General features: G+C 40.3%; 2 protein-coding genes across 2 annotated transcripts in view; one reads left to right on the forward strand and one right to left on the reverse strand.

Annotated features, from left to right (window-relative positions):
* Positions 1–5,415, forward strand: part of haspin (histone H3 associated protein kinase) — a 20,506-nt gene extending 15,091 nt beyond the window's left edge. The window contains exons 8-11 of the mRNA XM_037674332.1: positions 2,423–2,430; positions 2,532–2,674; positions 2,802–2,904; positions 5,208–5,415. Coding sequence (XP_037530260.1) covers positions 2,423–2,430; positions 2,532–2,674; positions 2,802–2,904; positions 5,208–5,415 — 462 coding nt within the window. The remainder of the gene's footprint in view (positions 1–2,422; positions 2,431–2,531; positions 2,675–2,801; positions 2,905–5,207) is intronic.
* A 1,704-nt stretch (positions 5,416–7,119) lies between these two features.
* fam184b (family with sequence similarity 184 member B) overlaps positions 7,120–22,159 on the reverse strand; it is a 44,553-nt gene continuing 29,513 nt past the window's right edge. The window contains exons 12-18 of the mRNA XM_037674333.1: positions 22,094–22,153; positions 21,740–21,855; positions 18,870–19,226; positions 16,247–16,361; positions 15,054–15,161; positions 11,939–12,315; positions 7,120–7,565 (exon numbers count right to left, since the gene is read on the reverse strand). Of these exons, the coding sequence (XP_037530261.1) occupies positions 7,493–7,565; positions 11,939–12,315; positions 15,054–15,161; positions 16,247–16,361; positions 18,870–19,226; positions 21,740–21,855; positions 22,094–22,153 (1,206 nt within the window). The 3' untranslated portion in view covers positions 7,120–7,492. The remainder of the gene's footprint in view (positions 7,566–11,938; positions 12,316–15,053; positions 15,162–16,246; positions 16,362–18,869; positions 19,227–21,739; positions 21,856–22,093; positions 22,154–22,159) is intronic.

A 22,159-nucleotide genomic window follows, 5' to 3' on the forward strand; every position in this document is an offset into this window, starting at 1 on the left:
ACAAATCACAGATCAAAAGTTTAAACTGAGAGAATGTATCATTTTAAGGGAAAAATCTGTTGTTTCCAAATTTCATGGCGTCAACAAATCCCAAAAAAGTTGGGACAAGTCCATTTTTACCACTGTGTGGCATCCCCCCTTCTTCTTACAACACTCAACAGACGTCTGGGGACAGAGGAGACCAGTTTCTCAAGTTTAGAAATAGGAACGCTCTCCCATTCATGTCTAATACAGGCCTCTAACTGTTCAATCGTCTTGGGCCTTCTTTGTCGCACCTTTCTCTTTATGATGCGCCAAATGTTCTCTATAGGTGAAAGATCTGGACTGCAGTCTGGCCATTTCAGTGCCCGGATCCTTCTCCTACGTAGCCATGATGTTGTGATTGCTGCAGAATGTGGTCTGGCATTATTGTGTGGAAAAATGCAGGGTCTTCCCTGAAAGAGATGACGTCTAGATGGGAGCATATGTTGTTCTACAACCTGAACATAGTTCTCTGCATTAATGGTGACTTTCCAGACATGCAAGCTGCCCATGCCACAAGCGCTCATGCAACCCCATACCATCAGTGATGCAGGCTTCTGAACGGAGCGTTGATAACAACTTGGGCTATCCTTGTCCTCTCTGGTCCGGATGACATGGCGTCCCAGTGGTCCATAAAGAACTTCAAATCATCACTCATCTGACCACAGAACAGTCTTCCATTTTGCCACACTCCATTTTAAATGACCCCTGGTCCAGTGAAAACGTCTGAGCTTGTGAAGCTTGCTTAGAAATAGCTTCCTCTTTGCACTGTAGAGTTTCAGCTGGCAACGGCAGATGGCACGGTGGATTGTGTTCACTGACAATGCTTTCTGGAAGTATTCCTGAGCCCATTCTGTTATTTCCTTGACCGTGGCATTCCTGTTTGAGGTGCAGTGACATTTAAGGGCCCGGAGATCACGAGCATCCAGTAGAGTTTTACGGCCTTGACTCTGCACAGCAATTGTTCCAGATTCTCTGAATCTTTTGATGATGTTATTCACGGTTGATGATGATAACTTAAAAGTCTTTGCTATTTTACGCTGGGTAACACCATTCTGGTATTGCTGCACTATCTTTCTGCGCAACAATGGTGGAATTGGTGATCCTCTTACTATCTTGGCTTCTGAGAGACACTGACACTCTGAGAAGCTCTTTTTATACCCAATCATGTTGTCAATTGACCTAATTAGTGTTAATTGGTCTTCCAGCTGTTCGTTATATGCTCAATTTCCTTTTCCAGCCACTTATTGCTACTTGTCCCAACTTTTTGGGGATTTGTTGACACTGTGAAATTTTGAATCAACATATTTTTCCTTTAAAATGTTACATTTACTCAGATTAAACTTTTGATCTGTCATCTATGTTATATTACAAATAAAATATTGACATTTGCCATCTCCACATCATTGCATTCAGTTTTTATTCACAGTTTGTTTAGTGTCCCAACTTTTTTGGAATCCAGTTTGTACAAGGCAATAGCCAATGCTAGGTTATCTAAACGTTAGCTTGCTAACCCAACATTTTTCAGTCAGGTCATCTGGACAGTTTCTTTTTTTTTTGTGCTGAAACGTTTCGCCTTCCATCTGGAAGGCTTCATCAGTCAAGGAAACACACAACAAAACTGATTCTTCCCCCAACAGCTTATTCCAAAGTGGAACAAACCAGTTCTGCTTGTGATAAGATGGTCTCTTTGGTACACCCCCTCCTCGACTGCCGCCCTCTTCCCTGTTGACAGTCTTGTCAAACTGGTTGAAAACAACAAAGTCCATGCTCAATAATCCAGGTATACAATCCAACATTTTATTGAGCATGGACTTTGTTGTTTTCAACCAGTTTGACAAGACTGTCAACACGGAAGAGGGCGGCAATGGAGGAGGGGGGTGTACCAAAGAGACCATCTTATCACAAACAGAACTGGTTTGTTCCACTTTGGAGTAAGCTGTTGGGGGAAGAATCAGTTTTGTTGTGTGTTTCCTTGACTGATGAAGCCTTCCGGACCGAAGACGAAACGTTTCAGCACAAAAAAAAAGAAACTTTCCAGATGACCTGACTGAAAAATGTTGGATTGTAAACCTGGATTATTGAGCATGGACTAAAATAAACTTATCATGCTCTGTTCAACAAAATAGCTACACAGTATGCTACTTGGCTGTGATGAAAGTGAAAGTGAAACTTCAGTGAACAGCCATGACTTGAAAGTAGTTTTCATTCGCCCTCTGCTGGATACATTGTACAATTACGTCTGTTTTCCAGCATTTTAGGAGTGAAAATTAGAAGTGCTTATATCGGTACATAATGGGACAATCATCACAGATACCGATATGTCCCCAAACGGCCATATCTGCCTAAATTATTAGCCTTACCGATATATCAGTCGGGCTCTTCTACATTCATTGTTCAGATCCATCAGTGACGGGGGACGTCGGCATACCACTTGTAAAATATTTGCGTCATTGCAACAAGTGGTCTATTATTTTGTAGCAATAAAAAAAAGTTTGCATTTAATTCAGGGACCTTCACTGGGGAAATGTTTTGGTTAAAACAACCAAACAGAAGATGGAAAGCTTCCTGCTCAATGGAACGGCTCACAGTGTGGAAACCAAAGGCGTGCTGGTTCGACTCATCGACTATTCTCTCTCCAGGGTGGAAATCGGTCAGTATTTACATTCCCACCTGCTACTTGATGCAAACACTGGCCTGTTTTATGTCTGTATTACTGGTACGTCATTTTGTTTAAAAAACAAAACAAAACATGATTGAACATATTTTGTCCTCTTTAGATGATCTGACGGTATCCTGTGACATCTCAAACGACGAGGAGCTCTTCATGGGTCAGGGAGACTACCAGTTTGAAATCTACAGACTGATGAGAGAAGAGAATGGGTCAGTGCTAAATCCAGAATCATCCATGTCTTACAAAGGCCTTCTGTTCTGTAAACGTTCTGTTTTTATTTCTTTTTGGGAGGTGTTTCAGGTTGCAGGACTGAGCCTTCATAAACTTTGTTAGGTGGTGGTTCATGAAGCAAAAGACTGAGAAGTAATTTTAAGAAACACATTGTTTTCTAAGGTTTTAATAATTATTTTAAAGCAGAACAATGAGATAAAGTTGCATAGTGCTTGTTTTCTCATACATGGGATGCAGTCAGGGCAGCACGGTGGCGCATCTGGTAGAGCTGCTGCCTCTCAGCGAGCAGGTCCTTGGTTCAAACCCCGGTCCAGGGGCCTTTCTGGGTGGAGTTTGCATGTTCTCTCCGTGCATCCGTGGGTTTTCTCCGGGTGCTCCGGTTTCCTCCCACAGACCAAAAACATGCATGTTAGTCTGATTGGTAACTCTAAATTGTCCCTAGGTGTGAGTGAGAGAGTGAATGGTTGTTTGTCTCGTTTATCTCTATGTGTCCCTGTGATGGACTTGCGACTCGTCCAGAGTGTCCCCCGCCCATGGAATAAGCGGGTAAAGATGATGGATGGAGGGATGGAGGGATGGGATGGGATGGGATGCAGTCATGTCTTTAAAATGAAAACCTTCACTTTAGCTTGGTGTCTCCAGAACTCATTTCTCACTTTTGTAGATTTGGTCCTGTAAAGTCACTGATAAACATTTAAAGTTACACGTTTTCAGTGACTTCTTATTGCAAAACTTCTCTTATTTGTTTGTACTTTTTAAAATTCTAAATACTTCTTCATACTGTGTGACATTTTAACTATTCATATATCAATCATGTTCATCTCATTCAGGAAATGGGTGCTAGTTCTATACTGTATATATATTTTTTACTTTTATAAAATTCATCCATCCATTATCTTTACCTGCTTCTTCCTTTGTGGGTCACGGGGGTCACTGTTGCCCATATCCAGCCATCACTGTGCGAGAGGTGGGTACACCCTGGACAGGTCTCCAGTCCATCACAGCGACACATCGAGACAAACGAGACAAACAACCATTCACTCTCTCACTCACACCTAGAAACAATTTAAAGTTACCAATCAGCCTAACATGCATGTTTTTGGTCTGTGGGAGGAAACTGGAGTACCTGGAGAAAACCCACACATGCACGGAGAGAACATGCAAACTCCACCCAGAAAGACCCCTGGACTGGGATTTGAACCAGAGACCTGCTTGCTGAGAGGCAGCAGCTCTACCAACTGTGCCACTGTGCTGCCCTCGCTTTATAAAATATTTATGTTTACAAATACTTTCCCAGTAGATATACATTAATATCTTTACAATTCAAGAAAAAAAAAAAATCATTCTGTGAAATACTTTGTATCTAAAGAAAGTAGCTGCATATAGTTTTGTCTTCTTTGCATCTATTCTACTTTTATTCTTCTAGCTTTTAGCTACCTTTTTGCTATTTTCAATTTTTTGCTGTCCTTTTGCTACTTTTAGCTACAGTTCTGTTACTTTTAACTTTTATCCATCCTTTTACTACTTCTAGCTAGTATTGCTGCTTTTGGCTTTTAATGTAAAAAAAAGGGTGATGTTTTCCAATTTAGCACTTGTAGCTATCCTTTTGCTACTTTAAGCTACAATTTTGCTCATTTTAATTTATCTTGCCTCTTCTAGCTAGTTCTGCTGTTTCTCACTAGTCTTTTGCTGCTTTTAGCTTACGTTTTAGAACTTTTAGCTAACTGTTCTGCTACTTTTAGCTTGTATTAAGCATTTGGCTTCTTCTAGCTAGTTTTGCTGTTTCTCACTAGCCTTTTGCTACTTTTACTTTTAGCTAACATTTGTTATTTTGAATTTTGAGCAATCCTTTTGCTACAGTTCTGCTAGTTTTAGCTTTTATCCAGCCTCTTGCTACTTCTAGCTACGGTGGTTTTGCAGCTTCTCACTAGCGTTTTTCTTTCTTTAGCTTTGAGCTACCATTTTGCTACTTTTAGTTAGTGTTCTGCTTGTTGCAGCTTTAAGTTAATTTCAGAAACGTTCAGCAGCCACTCAGCTTTCACACTTGCTCGTTTATCTTTAATGTCGCCTCTTTTCCCAGAATCAGATTTTTATTAGCAATAAACTTTAAGGGCAGCTTGTTTATTGACTAAAATAATATCAAACTGTTAGCTTTTTACTGACAGACAGCATTGGGATCTTGTGGATTATTTTTCTTCGTTTACCGTGTTAAACCAACACTACAGTTCTTGGTAACTTTTTAAATTTGTCTTTTCCTTTTTATTTTATATATTTTTTAAAGAAACAACTGGAGTACTTACCACCCCCGCACCAACGTGCTGTGGCTCCACTACCTGTGCTCCAAATTGCTCTCCATGAAGTATCGTAGCCTGAAGAGAAGGGCTTTCAAGACCGTGCACGAGGAGCTGACTTGTTTCCATGGCGACATCCTCCGGTGCAGCTCTGCCACAGAGGCTCTGCAGACCTGCTCTTTGTTTCAACAGCACTGAACACACAACGTGTAAGAAGCAAACCGTTTCAGACGAGAAAAGTCTTTTATCTTGACGGTCCACAGAAGAACTGATGAACGATGCTCTTGTTCATCAGTCCAGTGTCCAGTTTTGTAACAAATCAAATTAAAATAAAATGTAGCATTTGTTTTTTCCCCTTTATTTCTACTGTGGCTATTTTATTGTTTTAGCCTTTGGTTTGAAATGCTTCTATTTTTAACATTATCTGGACTTGACTCAAAACATGCATCGATTAAAAAACTCAGTAAAAGTACTGGCAGTGGGTACTTTAGTGGGTTGTTAGTACTTTAGTGTGTTTAACTTCAAAATCATAATGAAAACAACCGGAGACCGACTATTTTTAATCTAAAGCGTCGTTACTTTTTGATTCAGCAGCTCAGTTCTTTTAAGTTGATTTTTCTGAACTTCTGTTTGTGAGTGAGAAACTGCGCCTTAGCCTCTAAAAAGTGGTTATTTTTGAATTTTTACTTGGATGAATCAATAATAAATTACTGTTAGGACCCAGAGTTGTGCAGAAAGACGACTAAATTTTACATATCTTTCTGACTGCTGAACTCTGGGATCATTTTTAATCAATAAAAACGTAATCAGTTGCAGACGTGCATCTATTATTTCCTGAAAGTTTAATTAAAATCCGTATGGTGCGGGGGTGTCCACAAAGTGTGGCCCGAGGCCCCATTTGCAGCCCTTAGAGTGTTTTTGTGCGGCCCATGACTGCCAATTTAAAAATTATATAATTTTGGCCTGTAGACTTAAAAGGTTGATGCAGATGTTGACTTTCTGCACATTTCATGGAGATATAATGGAATTTATATATATAACTTCACAAACATTTGGCTATAGTTAAATCTTTAGTTTTTTCCTGGAAAAAAGCATCACAAAGCTGACTTCTACCAAAAAGTTGAGTTTTGGGTATTCATTCATAAAACTTGGCTAAATATAACAAGTTTTCAAAGAAAACAGCTGATTTGATAATGGATAGAGGGGACGTTTGTGAATTTTAAAGGAACATATGAAGTGGTACCATCTACATACAAGATGATTAACTTTATTAGTGTCCTTTCAAACCTGTGAATCTGTTTCAGAGGAAAGAACAGCGACTCGTATTACACTTTTGTTTCTGAGAAGAAACTAAAATTAAGCACAAGAAAACAAAACATGACCCAAAAATAAAATGTTATAATAAATAAATTAAGGTTACCTGGTAATGTTTGTGAGGCTTTTGTTTTAGATTAATAATATAGAACTCCACCAAAATTACTAAACTTTTGTCCTTTCTGCTAAATATTGTTCATAGTTGAATTAGTAAAACATGTACGCCTGTGTTTTTTATTTTTATTTATCATCTTAAATTCAAGGTTTTGAGGCCCGTGCTCACTTTCATCAGTTTTGGCCCACATATGAAAAAGTTTGGACACCCCTAGCCTTGTGGCTCGTGATCATTTGTAACAGACACAAAAACTTTTGTCTCGTCGACGGTAGGCAATATTCTTTTTAACTTCAGAAAAAACGAAGTGCTTAGAAAAACAAAATATGTTTATTCAACTTTTCATTAAGAGTATCATACATTTTGCATCGAAACAAACGTACTTTTGGTACGATGACTCGCGTGTGTCCATTTCGATGGAGGTCTTTGACCGGATTTTGTTCAAACGCTTCCACACTTGAAGAGACACTTGGTTGTTGATTAAAAAAAAAAAACAGTTCACTTGCTTGGAGTAACTCTGTGATGGGGTTAGAGAAACAGCAGTGTTTAAAAAAAGGAAGACTGCCTTATAAAAAGAAGCACAAGAGATTTCAAACTGTATAAATAAGACCCGGCAGACTCATGTTCTCAGAAGAGGTCAGGCATGTGTTGAGAAGCACTTTTTGGTTGAACTTTGAGGCAATGTTTGAGATGGCCTTGCTGGTGATGAGCCCATAAATACTGTGTTGTCGTGCTCATGTCTCTGTGCTTTAAAAAGTTTGTTTCTGTTAGAAGCAGTTTGTACAGGAAGCAATGAGCTGTATATGAGATGCACTTGCAGCAGTTGTGTTTTTTTGCATGTATTTGTGCTCAGAAGGAGAAGTATTTGGTGAACCACTCCTGCTTCAGCCCTTCTGTCCCCCTCAGCTCCAGATACGGACCCCTAAAAGACAAGGACACATGTTGACCTGTTAAACCAGTACAAAGACTGACGTAAAGAAATTCCCTTTAAAATTATTGGAATGCCGTATAAAATATAAACTATTTGATCCCAACAAAGTCCATGCTCAATAATCCAGGTATAAAATCCAACATTTTTCAGTCAGGTCATCTGGACAGTTTTTTTTTTTTTTTTTGTGCTGAAACATTTCGCCTTCGATCCAGAAGGCTTCATCAGTCAAGGAAACATGCAACAAAACTGATTCTTCCCCCAACAGCTTACTCCAAAGTGGAACAAACCAGTTCTGCTTGTGATAAGATGGTCTCTTTGTCACGCCTCCTCATCCATTGCTGGCCCTCTTCCTTGTTGACAGTCTTGTCAAACTGGTTGAAAACAACAGTCCATGCTCAATAATCCAGGTATACAATCCAACATTTTACAGTCAGGTGAAAATGTTGGATATTTGATCCCAGCTTCAGAAAAATATAAGAGCAGTTCCTAAAATAATATATGCCAAAATTTTAAAGAAGTGACAACTGTTAGCGGTCAAGTATGTTTTGAGAGACTCTCGGATATGATCACACCAAATTTTAGCTCAATATTTGTAAAAATGACTTGCAAATAGAATAGCCAGGCTACAAGGAGCAGAGGTCACAAAGGTGCAGGACTTCAAGTACTCGGGGTCCACTGTCCAGGAAAACAGAGAGAACGGAGTCCAGGCAGGATGGAGAAAAGTTTCAGGAGTGATTTGTGACAAAAGGGTGTCAGCAACGGTCAAAGGAAAAGTTTACAAGACAGTGATGAGACCAGCTATGTTGTATGGTCTGGAGACAGAGACATGGGCACAAAGACAGGATATAGAACTGGAAGTGGCAGAAATGAAGATTTTGAGGTTCTCCTTAGGAGTGACAAGGATGGATAAGATTAGGAATGAGATCATCAGAGGTACAGCACAGGTTGAACAACTGGGAGATAAAGTTAGAGAGACCAGACTGAGATGGTTTGGACATGTCCAGAGGAGGGACAGTGGGTATACTGGTAGAAGGATGTAAGAAATGCAGCTGCCAAGAAAAAGACAAAGAGGAGATATAATGTATGGATGCAGTTAGAGAGGACATGGAGGTAGTTGGAGTGAGGACAGAGAGATGGAAGATGACTCCTGAAGAGGAGACGGCCAAAATAAGTAGTAGTTCAGGGCCAAACGAGCAATAGTCTCGTTGACAGGAGGGTTGAGGTGCAGTCAATATAAAAATTATGTAAAAAAAGATGTGGCTTTGTTCCTGTTGAAGACATCTTGAATGCCATGGTAAAAGTAAGGCTCTGTAATGGAATCAGGTTCACATTGATGTCTAGAAGTACCAACTCCCTGTCTTATGTTACACCAACAAGAAAAAGCATACACTGAGGGAATAAAGAGTCAAATACATGGAAACTAAGGATCTGCATAGTTATTAGGAAGGTGACAAGATCTGGGTTACTGGTAAAATGTACAAGGAACAATTGCAAACCATTAAGAAAGCTAGCTTTGACAGTGTTGTCCAAGAATAAAAGCCTCCAGGCTTTAAAGTCCAATAAATAAGTTTATCTTGCTCCGGTAGACTAAAACAAGAAACACCGAAAAGCTGTTCTTGTGCACAGCAAATACAGCTCCCCTACCAACAATGAGCACTAAAGCTCCTCAGTTGCATATTCTGCACAGGCAAAGGGATGGTGACACAGTTTGGCCCCCTAAAACCCAAAGGTTACTGGGAGACTGGGACATATCCAGGAGTAAATCCTTTTTCTGCATCTTATACTGTTTTGCTGGAACAATGAGGACACCAAAATTCTTTGGCAGTTCAAGGAAAAACAATGTAATGAAACCCAGCGGTCCAGTCCTTTTTGTGGCAGATTTAAAGTGCAGGAGACTGAAATATTCTGACCAAGGTGTAGGAGGAAAATGGTTGCAACTCAGATCAGTGATTCTGTGTTTGTTGCGCTGGTCACCGAGCTTCTGCACAGCCAGTGACGTGCAAGATGAGAAAAAACACGAGAACATTTCATAGGATAAACTAACCCCCGAAGCTCAAAGTGATGACTTACTGGATGACAAAAGTTCTGCAGTTGTTGGAGTCAGGGGCGGAGCCATAGTGATTGGCCACCCTCAAATGATTGACAGGTGGGGTGGATTGCATGTGGCATTAAAAGATGGGCAATAAGAGCAAAGGAGTAAATGTCTGTCAAGCAGCTGTATTGTTTGGTGTAGAGGGAACCTATCAGTGTGAAGTGTGTGAAGGAAAAAAACAACTTCTAAACCACTGGATTAGTATAAAGCAACAATTATGTGTATTACTTTTGTGTCTAAGAACCAGTTAATGTAAATTTGGCAACATCTAGTAGCCAATCTGTAACAGCAGTGGTATGGAGCAACTAGAAAAGTTTCTCAAGAAACTTTGACGAGGGCTGCTATGTGGCCGCCATTTTACGTTTATGATGTGACTGTACTATATGTTGGTGATTGCAGCTCCCACCGCACCAAACTTCAGCTCAATTTGTCTTAAATTACCTGTTATAGCTATTTAAATTTAGCTTTGTAGCCATATTGGAATTTTTTATTTGATTTCAGAATCTGTTGGGCATTTATCTCAGCTACCACCACATTAAATGTCAACTTAACATCTCTAAAAATATCTGATTTATAGCATTTTTCCTTTTTAGCTCAGGGGGGCATCTTCCATTATGCATTTGCTGGAGTCTTAGGGATCACTCTCAGCTACCAGTACACAACGTTTCAGCTCAGTAGCTCTAAAAACATCAGAGATTTGAAAGTAGCTGTGGTGCCATCTTGAATTTTTGATTAGCATCCAGAATTTGTTGAAGGTTGTTGTCGGATACTATTAAACCAATTTTCAGCTTCATGTGTCTAAAATTGACTGAAATGTATCACTCTCAAATTAGCATTAGCCCTTAGTTTAAAATTGAAATTAGCTTTCAGAATGCCATACGGATTGCTCTTGGCTACCACCGTACCAAATTTTAGCTTAATATTTCTAAAAATGTCTGAGTTATAGCCATTTGAAATTAGCTTAGGTGGCTATCTTGGATTTTGTATTTGCAAATCAGATTTTGATTTAAAGACTGTTCTCAGCTACCACTATATACATTTTCAGCTTTGTCTAAAAATGGCTGAATTATAGCTCTTTGTAAAATTAGCATTAGCTGTTAGTTTAAATTTGGATTAGCAATTGGCATGTGTTTGGTATTCTTAGCTACATCACAACAAATTTCAGCTCAATAAATCTTAACATGGCTGAACTATAACAGTTTAAAGTTAGTTTTTGGCTACTGCTATAACTGTAGGCCTATGTCTAAAAATGGCTGAATTTGTCTTTTGTAAAATTAGCATTAACAACAGTTGGCTTGAAATCGTGATTCTGAATGTCATAGTGGCTCCTTTTGGCTACTACCATGCCAAGTTTTAGCTCAATACATCTTAAAATGGCTGATTTATGGCAGAAAATGGACATTTTAATCAATTTGTCTTTGGGAAATATTAATAATTGTGTAACTACAGACTGGACAGTTATAAATATGACAATCATACAAAAAGCTGCTGAAGTTGGATGAAGGACTTTTAATAATGTTGTCCTGAATCTGTACAAATCTGACCAAATCCATGCTGCTATCAAGAGCTTGTTTGAATAAACATATTTTCAAGATTTGACAATAATAAGAACATTTTGAACATTTATGTTAAATTAAATCTCCAGGGTGTTTCACCCATGGATCTTCTGTGTGCTTGAATTAGCTAAAAACATTAATTTGGTGTCATAATGTTAGAGACAGACAAAGAGAGATGTATGTGTTATGAAAACTGTCCAAAATGTATGTTTCATAGGTAACATGTTGGAGAAACAGTAGTTTATGTATGTTTATGCATGTGCCCCCCTAAAAAACACAATGGCCACCCCCTGTAAAAAAAAAAAAAAAGTCTATCTCTGCCCCTGGTTGGAGTTGCTCCGGTCTGCAGAGGTGAGGGTTCGGCCTGCAGCTGTTTGTTGGAACCGGGTTAGGAATGAGCTCAGGAGAGGTGGCTGTGAAAAGAGGGTTTCTCCTAAAACTGCTTCATCTAGTGAGACCATGATTCACTCTACTTCACCCACACGCCGCTATGGACGGATTCTGATTCACTGGACCAAAGTTCTCCACTTTACTTCAGTCCTCGTTTTATTTTCATTTGGCCTGTGCAGATCTATTTTCAGTGTTAGTCACCTCTGGTGCATATGTTGTCCTAAAACAGGAGGATTACTGAAAGGCCAGCATTTAGAAGCTGAAATGAACACGTGGTAACGACACGTGTCTCTTTTTGTCTTTCTACCCAGATAAAATGTTCATACCTGATCGAATGGCCTTGGAAGTGTGTGTGTGGATCCTGGCAGGAGGGGGACACGTATCGGATGCCCGTCTGCGGCGATGGGCAGACGGGGAGAGGAGCAGTCGGCGCCGGGGTGGGGGGGATGCAGGACGTCCGGGATCTGGTGGACCGAGGGATGGTGGGAGAGGAATGTTGGCTCAGGGAGAGGGAGGTGTGCTTGTGTGGAAGAGAGGAGGTGGAGTAGTGAGAAGAGGAATGAGGGTGGGAGCTGGACTGATGGGGGAGAGTTGAGGAGTGTGGATGGGAGGAGGAGGAGGAGGAATGGGGGAAGATGTTCCTGTCGTAGATAGAAGCGCAGGGGATGCTGGTGACACGTGGAGGCGACTCGACTTCCTTTTTCTGTGAGAAGATCAAAGACAGAAGAAAAGTTTCAGTCTGTTCAGCGTTCTTCAGGCTTTCTGAAGAGATTAAAGATTATTTTTCTTTTTCATTTGTTTTCAGTCCAGTGCTGCATTCAGGCATCAGAAAGAACCTAAAACACAGTAAATAAACTTGTTTCCACAGAACCAAAGGCGGGACAAACTGATGAGCTAATAAAGACTAATCTGAGTGCACCAAGTATCAAAAAGGACTTTGTCGTCATAAAACAACTCCAAAACTTTACAGAGGCTCATGCAAACTCTACTATTTAAACCTTCACGCCACCTTCAAATCTAAATTATGCTGGTACTTCAGCAGAAAATACTTTTGCAGGAAGTGAGCCGTGGATGCTTTGAAGTGCTGGATGCTATTTGTGCTTGTAAATAACTGAAATATGAAAGTGACGGTGATGAAGTCAAAAGAATTTGAAGAAATGTTTGTCATCGTTTTAAAACACCAACAGTCCACTTGGTCTTAGCTGCGTTCATACGGTCCTTTTTCTCCAAATCGAGGGCTTTCATGAACAAATCTGCATTTTCATTCTCCAGATGTAACCACTGTATACAGAAATACTGGTCTTTGCATGTTAAAACTGAAATGGGATCAGCGACCCAGTAGGCTGCTCCAAGTACTGGTTTTAACTCCCCACCATATGAACGAATAGGACTTAAGTACCGTATTTTCCGCTGTACACGTCGCACCGCTCTATAAGTTGCACCAGTCCAAATATGTCTAATAAAGTGGAAAAAACATAAATACGTCTCTTCTTTGTATACGTCGCATCTATTATGTGTCACCGCTGACAACCTGGAAATGTGGGCCGGTGTTGTGCCAAAAATCGATTGCCTGCCAAATGGCAGCTGCGGTAGCATGCACGGGAGGACTTGAACAAGAATTTAACAAGATTAACACTTAAAAACAATTATTTGTATGTTCAAAATTATAGCAAAGATGTGTCAGTTTAACTTTTACTTAATAAATGCACTTTAACGGTCAAATCATCTGCATTTCAAAAGTATTCGCTGCCTCGGCGCTACGGAAGCGCACTCTGAGGGAGGAAATCAGGAAGGAGGGAAGCTGCGCATTTCTTTGAAATTTAACAAGATAACCACCTAAAACAATTATTTATTTGCATGACATTATAGTAAAGGTGTGTCTGAGTTGAACTTTTACTTAATAAATGCACTTCAATGGTCAAATCAGCTGCATTTCACCGGGGCAGCGCAGCAAAATGAAGCTGATTTGACGGTTGCTCAGGCGAGCTGGACAAAGGTGAGGTTATGGCAAGCCGATTGTGTCATTAATAGCCACTTTTACCTATTACGTGACAAAACGGCATGCAATACAGCTTGAGTGTCATCTAGTGGCTGAAAATGGTAGTGCTCAGTTATTTTCTTCAGTCGGAATGAATGAAAACGGTCATATCTCAAACAAAAATTGGTTTATAAATATGGGGAAAAGTCCATAAATACATCGCTTTGGTGTATAAGTCACAGGGCATGCAAATTATGAAAAAAAAACGTGGCGTATAGGCCAAAAAAAATGGTATTAAGGGACAAATTTGCTTTTATTATTTTCAGGTGCCGACACGTTGATTCACGTAGTTCTCATCTTGCTGCAGTTTGTTCTAGTATTCATTTTTCTAACGTGAACTGTAATTAGTTATTTCATGCTCAAACATCATTAAACACCATAATTGACCTTTTTACATTTAGTAAAGCACAGAATTGAGCACCACATGCTCAAATACACCCACAGCTGCTTCAGATATTTGAGGTCGGCGTTCAGTTCGAATGTTACAGTCCTTTACACCTGCTTTTTGTTGACTTTTATAAACTACGGTCTTTAAAAATTCGATTGAAGCCGAGCAAACTAACTTCTTTATTAAGTTCTGTTAAGGTTTTAACAAGCACCATGCGGATGACCCCCGTCGCTGAGGGATTTGAACAGTGAATGTGTGTAGTTTTCGAGAAGAGTATTTGTCTGGACTGGAACTGAACAGGGAATGAAGTAAACCTACATGTTTTTAGTGCAAGATATTCAAGTGGGGAGAAGTTACACTGTGGAGAACAGAGGTAGGTTTTTTGTTGTTGTTGCTTGTCCAAGGCGTCAGAGTGATGGATCCTGGTGAGTGGAAGGTGCAATGGCAGAGCCAGGGGGTGGCCAATGGTGCCACCATAGATTAATCTTTGGCCACCCCAGTCATTTGAGGAAACTATACTTTTAAGCAATATAAAAACTAGAAAGAATACCGGTAGTTTTGATGTGGCAACACAATTTTCAATAGTGACCTTTCTTCTGCCTAGTTGCAGCCGCACACCAAATTTTAAGTCAGTACCTCACGGTATTTTTCCAAGTTATCCAGCTCACAAGATGGACGGACAAAGGGTGTTTCCAATTCCTCTTAAAATGTCAGTTAGGTACAGGAAGTAGGCAGGACCGAAAACATTACATCACTATTGCTAAAACAGCTAGTGCTTCCAAAAACACAACATGGCTTCACTTCCCAACACGAGGTCTGGTATTCTAATATATGAGAAGTAACATAAATAAAAACAAAGTGTTGGAGTTCTTGAAGTGTTAAAGTCAGAGCGGTGGGCGGTCAGGTCAGAGCACTCGAGCCACAAAAACACAGTCTGGCCTCAGCTCAGAGTCTGTCCGGCTGCAGGGGAGCACATTTTGATGTATACGTTGTGCGTTGAACTGACAAAACTCACCCTCATGGTTGGCGTGACACTCCCGGGGCGGGACTTGTTGTCACGAGGCCTGAGGGAGCTGTTGTCCCCGGCAACAGGGGGGTGAAGCTGCAGCTGATGCCTCTCTTCCTGCAGGGGAGGAGGACAAGGAAGGACCGATTCAGGATGCACTTGTTTATCACACAGCTCCGTGTTTATAAAACTGTTTGTCTCCTACACAAACGGCCACACACGATTAATGAGGCGGCCGTTCCAGTTGTATCCCAAGAGGCACTTAATGAAAACCGCTGGGCTGTTTGCACAGAAGCAGATTCCTCTGATGAGCTTCTTCAGATTTTTCCACTTGTCATCAAATAATCTGGTCTGTGTTCAGAATCCTAATATGAAACATGTTTTGTATTTTTATTTTTTGCATTTGCTGATAAGAACTGGGACAGAAAAGCTGAAAGAGTGGTTCAGCAATGAATGTCTCTACAAGGAAAAACACGGAGGACGCTGCAGGTTAATGACTGACACGACGGCTCAACCTGCAGAATATTAAAGGGCTCAAATTCATGAAAGGTTCTAGCTGCTACAGTTAAAAGGTTAAAATCAACCTTAAACTCTCCAGTGTTCTGTTCCTGTGGCGTGAAACCTTTAATGAAGTCGTTATTTCATAAACACAGCTGTAAGAATAGAGTAAAACACAAAATGTGATAATGACTGAAAAACGTGTGTGCCCTAACGAGGAGGATTTGTTGCCTTGGTAATCCTGCATGTTTCTCTGAAAGGTGTAATGCTAAAATAAATCAAAGCACGTTAATCAGTCGGAGATGAACATCCAGTGGTTACTTCCTGGAATTTGGTTTAGAATCTGTCCAGATGTTTGCTAACTGACAAACAAACAAATGCAGTAGTTCCTCATAGAGTTGCATTCGGGCCTAAAAAAAATCCAACCTGACCCGGTCCCAGCCCGTAGCCTTTATTTCTGAACTTGACCGGACCTGACAGATTAACTGTAATCAGAGGTCTGAACCCGCAAAAAACCCCTGGAGGTTATGAATATAACCGATGTTCCCTTGGGGGGGAGAGAGAAACGAGGTACAACCCTTCCTCTAAAATTGCTGTATCTTCCTATATCTCAGCTAATTTAAACAAAATGTAATTTTTAGCTGAATTCAATAAAGAGTTTTAAAACAGTTAAATGAGAGCTAATGGGCCCTGAGTTTTCTCACCACCAGTCGTTTGATGAGCTGGTCTCGCTCCATCAGCCGCTCCTGAAGTCTCCCCAGCTGCGGGTCGTCACATGGAGGCTCCCTCCTCCTGCACCGCTCCTCCCGCTCACGCAGCCTGCAGGTACACACACACCTCGTCACACACACCTGCACCGACGTTAGGGTGGCACGAGATTGGATTTTTGGCCGATATCCGATATGCCAATATGTTAAAACTTATTTGGCCAATAACCGATACCAATACCGATACTTTTCCCCTAGACCTACTTACTTTCTCTGCTGTGGAATTAAAATACTACATTATTCTGCACGGTCTTTGTCAGTTTGGCCTGCTACCAGATGCAGATGCCAAAAAGGGGTCTGAAAATGATGTAACAATTCAACTTATGATTATGTTTAATGTCAAATTTATTCATGACATTTACTCTCTCTATGACAACACTCGAACAGTCATATATAAACAGCGTCCATTAAATAAATATATATATATATATATATATATATATATATATATATATATATATATGTATATTGGTTCGGTCCATGTGCATACCATTTGACCGTGCAAGAAGAGATATTGTTATTGTATTATGAGCTAATTCACTTTTTTAACTTACAAACCAGATTCCAAAAAAGTTGGGACACTAAACAAATTGTGAATAAAAACTGAATGCAATGATGTGGAGATGGCAAATGTCAATATTTTATTTGTAATATAACATAGATGACAGATCAAAAGTTTAATCTGAGTAAATTTAACATTTTAAAGAAAAAATATGTTGATTCAAAATTTCACAGTGTCAACAAATCCCAAAAAAGTTGGGACAAGTAGCAAAGAGTGGCTGGAAAAAGAAATTGAGCATAACAAACAGCTGGAAGACCATTTAACACTAATTAGGTCAATTGACAACATGATTGGGTATAAAAAGAGCTTCTCAGAGTGTCAGTGTCTCTCAGAAGCCAAGATGGTAAGAGGATCACCAATTCCACCATTGTTGCACAGAAAGATATTGCAGCAATACCAGAATGGTGTTACCCAGCGTAAAATAGCAAAGACTTTTAAGTTATCATCATCAACCGTGAATAACATCATCAAAAGATTAAGAGAATCTGGAACAATCGCTGTGCGTAAGGGTCAAGGCCGTAAAACTCTACAGGATGCTCGTGATCTCCGGGCCCTTAAACGTCACTGCACCTCAAACAGGAATGCCACTGTCAAGGAAATAACAGAATGGGCTCAGGAATACTTCCAGAAAGCATTGTCAGTGAACACAATCCACCGTGCCATCCGCCGTTGCCAGCTGAAACTCTTCATTGCAAAGAGGAAGCCATTTCTAAGCAAGCTCCACAAGCTCAGACGTTTGCACTGAGCCAGGGGTCATTTAAAATGGAGTGTGGCAAAATGGAAGACTGTTCTGTGGTCAGATGAGTCATGATTTGAAGTTCTTCATGGAACACTGGGACACCATGTCATCCGGACCAGAGAGGACAAGGATAGCCCAAGTTGTTATCAACGCTCCGTTCAGAAGCCTGCATCACTGATGGTATGGGGTTGCATGAGCGCTTGTGGCATGGGCAGCTTGCATGTCTGGAAAGGCACCATTAATGCAGAGAACTATGTTCAGGTTCTAGAACAACATATGCTCCCATCTAGACGTCATCTCTTTCAGGGAAGACCCTGCATTTTTCAACACGATAATGCCAGACCACATTCTGCAGAAATCACAACATCATGGCTACGTAGGAGAAGGATCCGGGTACTGAAATGGCCAGCCTGCAGTCCAGATCTTTCACCTATAGAGAACATTTGGCGCATCATAAAGAGGAAGGTGCAACAAAGAAGGCCCAAGATGATTGAACAGTTAGAGGCCTGTATTAGACATGAATGGGAGAGCATTCCTATTCCTACGTCTGTTGAGTGTTGTAAGACGAAGGGGGGATGCCACATAGTGGTAAAAATGGACTTGTCCCAACTTTTTTGGGATTTGTTGACGCCATGAAATTTGGAAACAACAGATTTTTCCTTTAAAATGATACATTCTCTCAGTTTAAACTTTTGATCTGTGATTTGTGTTCTATTCTGAATAAAATATTAGATGTTGGCACCTCCACATCATTGCATTCAGCTTTTATTCACAATTTGTTTAGTGTCCCAACTTTTTTGGAATCCGGTTTGTAAAATTATAATCTTATTAACTCAGTTTCTTTTTACCTCTTTGTGTTTGCAGTCTGAGGATGTCACTGAGAGCTGAGCTGCTGAGTCTTCTTCATCTTCAGGGAGATTTATTTATTTATTTTTATACAAACATATTGTTTACTTGGCATATTTTCAAAATAAACATTTTGTAATTCTTTATTTTGCCTTTTTTGTACCGAAAATTAACCGAACAGAGCCCTATTTGAAACTGAACCGAACCGAAATGTGATTTTAGCGTACCGTTACACCCCTAATATATATGAAAATATGAAAAGCACCTTTTATATCAGTGAGTTATTTTGATGGAATGGCTGATGTTCGATATTTAACTTTATCGTTAACATCGGCCAATATCGATACCATGCCGATAATATCGTGCATCCCTAACCAACGTTAAATCGACAAATGTTTGTGGCCTCCACTCACTCGTTCTCCAGAGCCACGATCCGAGCCTGCAGGTGGTTCTGGGCGCTGCTGTACTCCGAAATCAAACTCTGCATCTCCCTCTTGTGCTCCCTCCTGAGCTCCTCCACCTCCTCTCTCCTCTTCTCCTCCTCCCGTTCTTTCTTCTTCTCCTCGTCCACCTCCTCTTCCTTGATGTCGTCATCTTTCCTGTCCTCCCAGTGTTTCTGGGACTCCTCCAGTTTCTCCATCTCCACCCTCAGTTTCTCCACCTCCTCCTTCAGGCGCTGTGCTTCCTCCTCCAGCTGAGCGTCTCTCGTCTTCCTCACATCTGTGCTCTCCTCCTCCTTCTCCTCCACCTCTGAATTCTTCTGCACCGATCTGGGAAAAAGAAGGACATACAAGTGAAGAACAGACGTACTGGGTACAAACCTTGTAAATGACGTTATGCGCCACCTCACGTAACACTGTGAAACATTACAAGTTGTAGTAGTCCTCAGATTATGTGTTGTGATCCACTCTCAGCTACTACCATACCTCATTTTAGCTCAAAACAAGAAAAAATGACCAAGTTATATACGTTTTTGTGTTAGCTAAAGTTGATAAACCATGGAGGCCATCTTTAATTTGTTAATCTGTTTTTGTTGGTTTCTATGTTTTTGGTGTCCTGTTATGTAATCTGTTGCTGTGTGCTTGTTCTGTTTGTCCCTGTACAGCACTTTGGTGTGCTTTGTCACTGTTTAAAGTGCTATATAAATAAATTGGTATGGTATGGTATGGTAATTTGAATCACGCCAAAGCTTAATGAACTGCATATTTACTTTCTCCAAGTTTGATCAAAATCCATTCAGTGGTTCATGAGATATTTTGCTAACAGACAATAAGGGATGACGCTAACATTTACGTCAAAGTTTGAGGCAAAAAAATATAACATCATGTGGAGTGTTTGGAGTGGGTATTGTGAATTATCCTCAGCTACTAACACACTAAATTTGACCTCAATAGCTACAAAACTGACCAAGTTAGAGCCATTTCTGTGTTTCCTACAACCAGTTGTACGTGGCGGCCATCTTGAATTGGACGAGCGCCCCCTTGTGGCAGGCTGCAGTACAGTTTTTAAGTCCTGCCGCACATGCAAGCTGTATTTTCTGACAAAAACCTAAATTTACACTTTAGACGTTAATGTTCAGTTTGATCTTGCGGCTCCATGATCAGATTTTTTTTAAACAGTTTCATTTAGTTACTTTTGACTTTTAAAATAAGTCTTGTTGCTCTGTGACAACATGACAGCTTGTTAGCAAGTTGGGATGGTGTGCAGGCGGGTCTTTTGTACCGACGGTTCAACCCCACATCCTGACAACATAAATACATGAGCAGGCAGGAAAATGACATTCTGGCTTTAAACCTGGACACTGGAAGATAATGGGGTCTTTGTTTAAAAGCAGCATGAACTAGATACCTGCAGATTAGAAATTATATAACTAAACATGTGGAATGGGACAATATTAAGAAATAATCTACTGTTTTGTGCACGTGATTGAAAAGCAGACACTAACCAACAAATTAATCTCTGTAATGTATGGAAAATTGTTGACAAATTTGTCAGATAACACATTATGTATTAAACACAGTGGGACCTGGAGATGAATGTAACATTAACAGATGAATCCTGGGACAACGTGTGCTCCCAGTTCCATCAAGGGAGCCGGAGCCTGGTCTGGAAAGAGTTTGACTGGAAAATGAAAACTAGATTTTTTAAAAACTCCATTAAAAACTTTTAATTCCAAGAGCACAACTACAGATAAATGCTGGAGTTATTGTGGTCTAGTCGGTAACCACACGTCTTTTGAGACCGCCCCAAAATTAAGACCTTTTGGGAGAACATTAAACAGAAGATGGAGAACGTTCTAAGGACAGATCTTCCCATGGACCCTCTTTTATTTCTGCTGGACATATATCCCAAGGATTTACTCACTAAGATCAATGTTATGTATTGCACATCCTATTAGTGCCAAGAAAGACTATTACTCTAAACTGGATTAAGCTCTGCTCACCAACTGTTGCTCAGTGGACGCACAAATTGAAACATCTATGTGATGAACGTCTGACTGCCCAACTAGAAATAAAAATGGATATTTTCTTACAAAGACGGTCAGGACTGTCTATTCTATTTGACTAATCTGCATGTTGCTTGATTCTGCACGTGTTTATTGAGACCAGTCTTAAAACTTTTTTGTTCTTCATTGTCTATAAATTGTCGTTGTTGTTATACTTTGAGGTAATAAATAATAAAAAAAAAGCAGTATGTCTCAGTTTTGTTATGTAAATTTGAGCACAGTTTTGGAGGATCTTCATATACCGTACCAATAATCTAGTGGTAAGTGCTTTAAAAAGTGATAAGGAGTCAGATCATTTGTGGGATGGCAGAAAACTTAAAGAATGAACAGTTTCAGGTGCATGTTCTGATTTGAAATGGCAGCGTCTCTTATTGAGGTTGAAATTAAGGTTCAATTTGTGCCACAGAGTCAGGAAAGATGAGCTTGTCCTATTTCGACTCATGGTCTTGGAATGATCTGCAGCTTAAGCTGATGGACTCTTTTATTATTTTATCTGGTTTAAAACAAAAACTGTCAGAAGTTTGAGTCACATCTTGCACCTGTAATGTTTAAGTGTCTTAAATTGTAAAATTGTTTTAACTTGCATTGTATTTTATGTTCTACGACCGGCTGTTTTGTTGTAAATATTTTAATACTGCTCTTACTGTTGCTGTATTTGTAATGGCCTGCTGTTTGCACATTGCCCAGAACTTCATTGTAAAAGAGATTAATAATCTCAATGGATTTATTTACTGGTAAAATAAAGGCTTAAATAAATAAATGAATTGCTCAAACTACCGCTCCTTGAGTTGTTTCTTCAGCGCTGCGTTTTCTCTCTGCAGCTCCAGCATGGCGCAGCGACTCTCGTCCAGCTGCCGCTCAAACACCTGGTTCTGGTTCTGCTGCTTCAGGTCCTTCACGCACAAACACACACGAGCACAACAGATCAAAGATTTTCTCTCAACGTCCGAGACTCAGATTTCAGCTTTTAATAGTCGGTCGTGCTCCACGCAGTGTCGCGCTGACAGCCGTGGAGGTTCCCACAGATATGAACGATAATAATAAAATCAGGAATAAAACGCTGTCATTTGCGCGAGTGTGCACGCAGCGAGATTGACGTTGGGCGGTGCGCTCGGCGCAGGGTGTACACACTTGTTGCAGAGCCATCATCTGTGTGTGCGCTTGTAGCTGGGCCTGGAGGTCCTCTATCTGCTGCAT

Source organism: Nematolebias whitei, chromosome 3 (genome assembly GCF_014905685.2).
Source record: "Nematolebias whitei isolate Nwh7 chromosome 3, NemWhi1, whole genome shotgun sequence".
Lineage (NCBI taxonomy): Eukaryota > Metazoa > Chordata > Actinopteri > Cyprinodontiformes > Rivulidae > Nematolebias > Nematolebias whitei.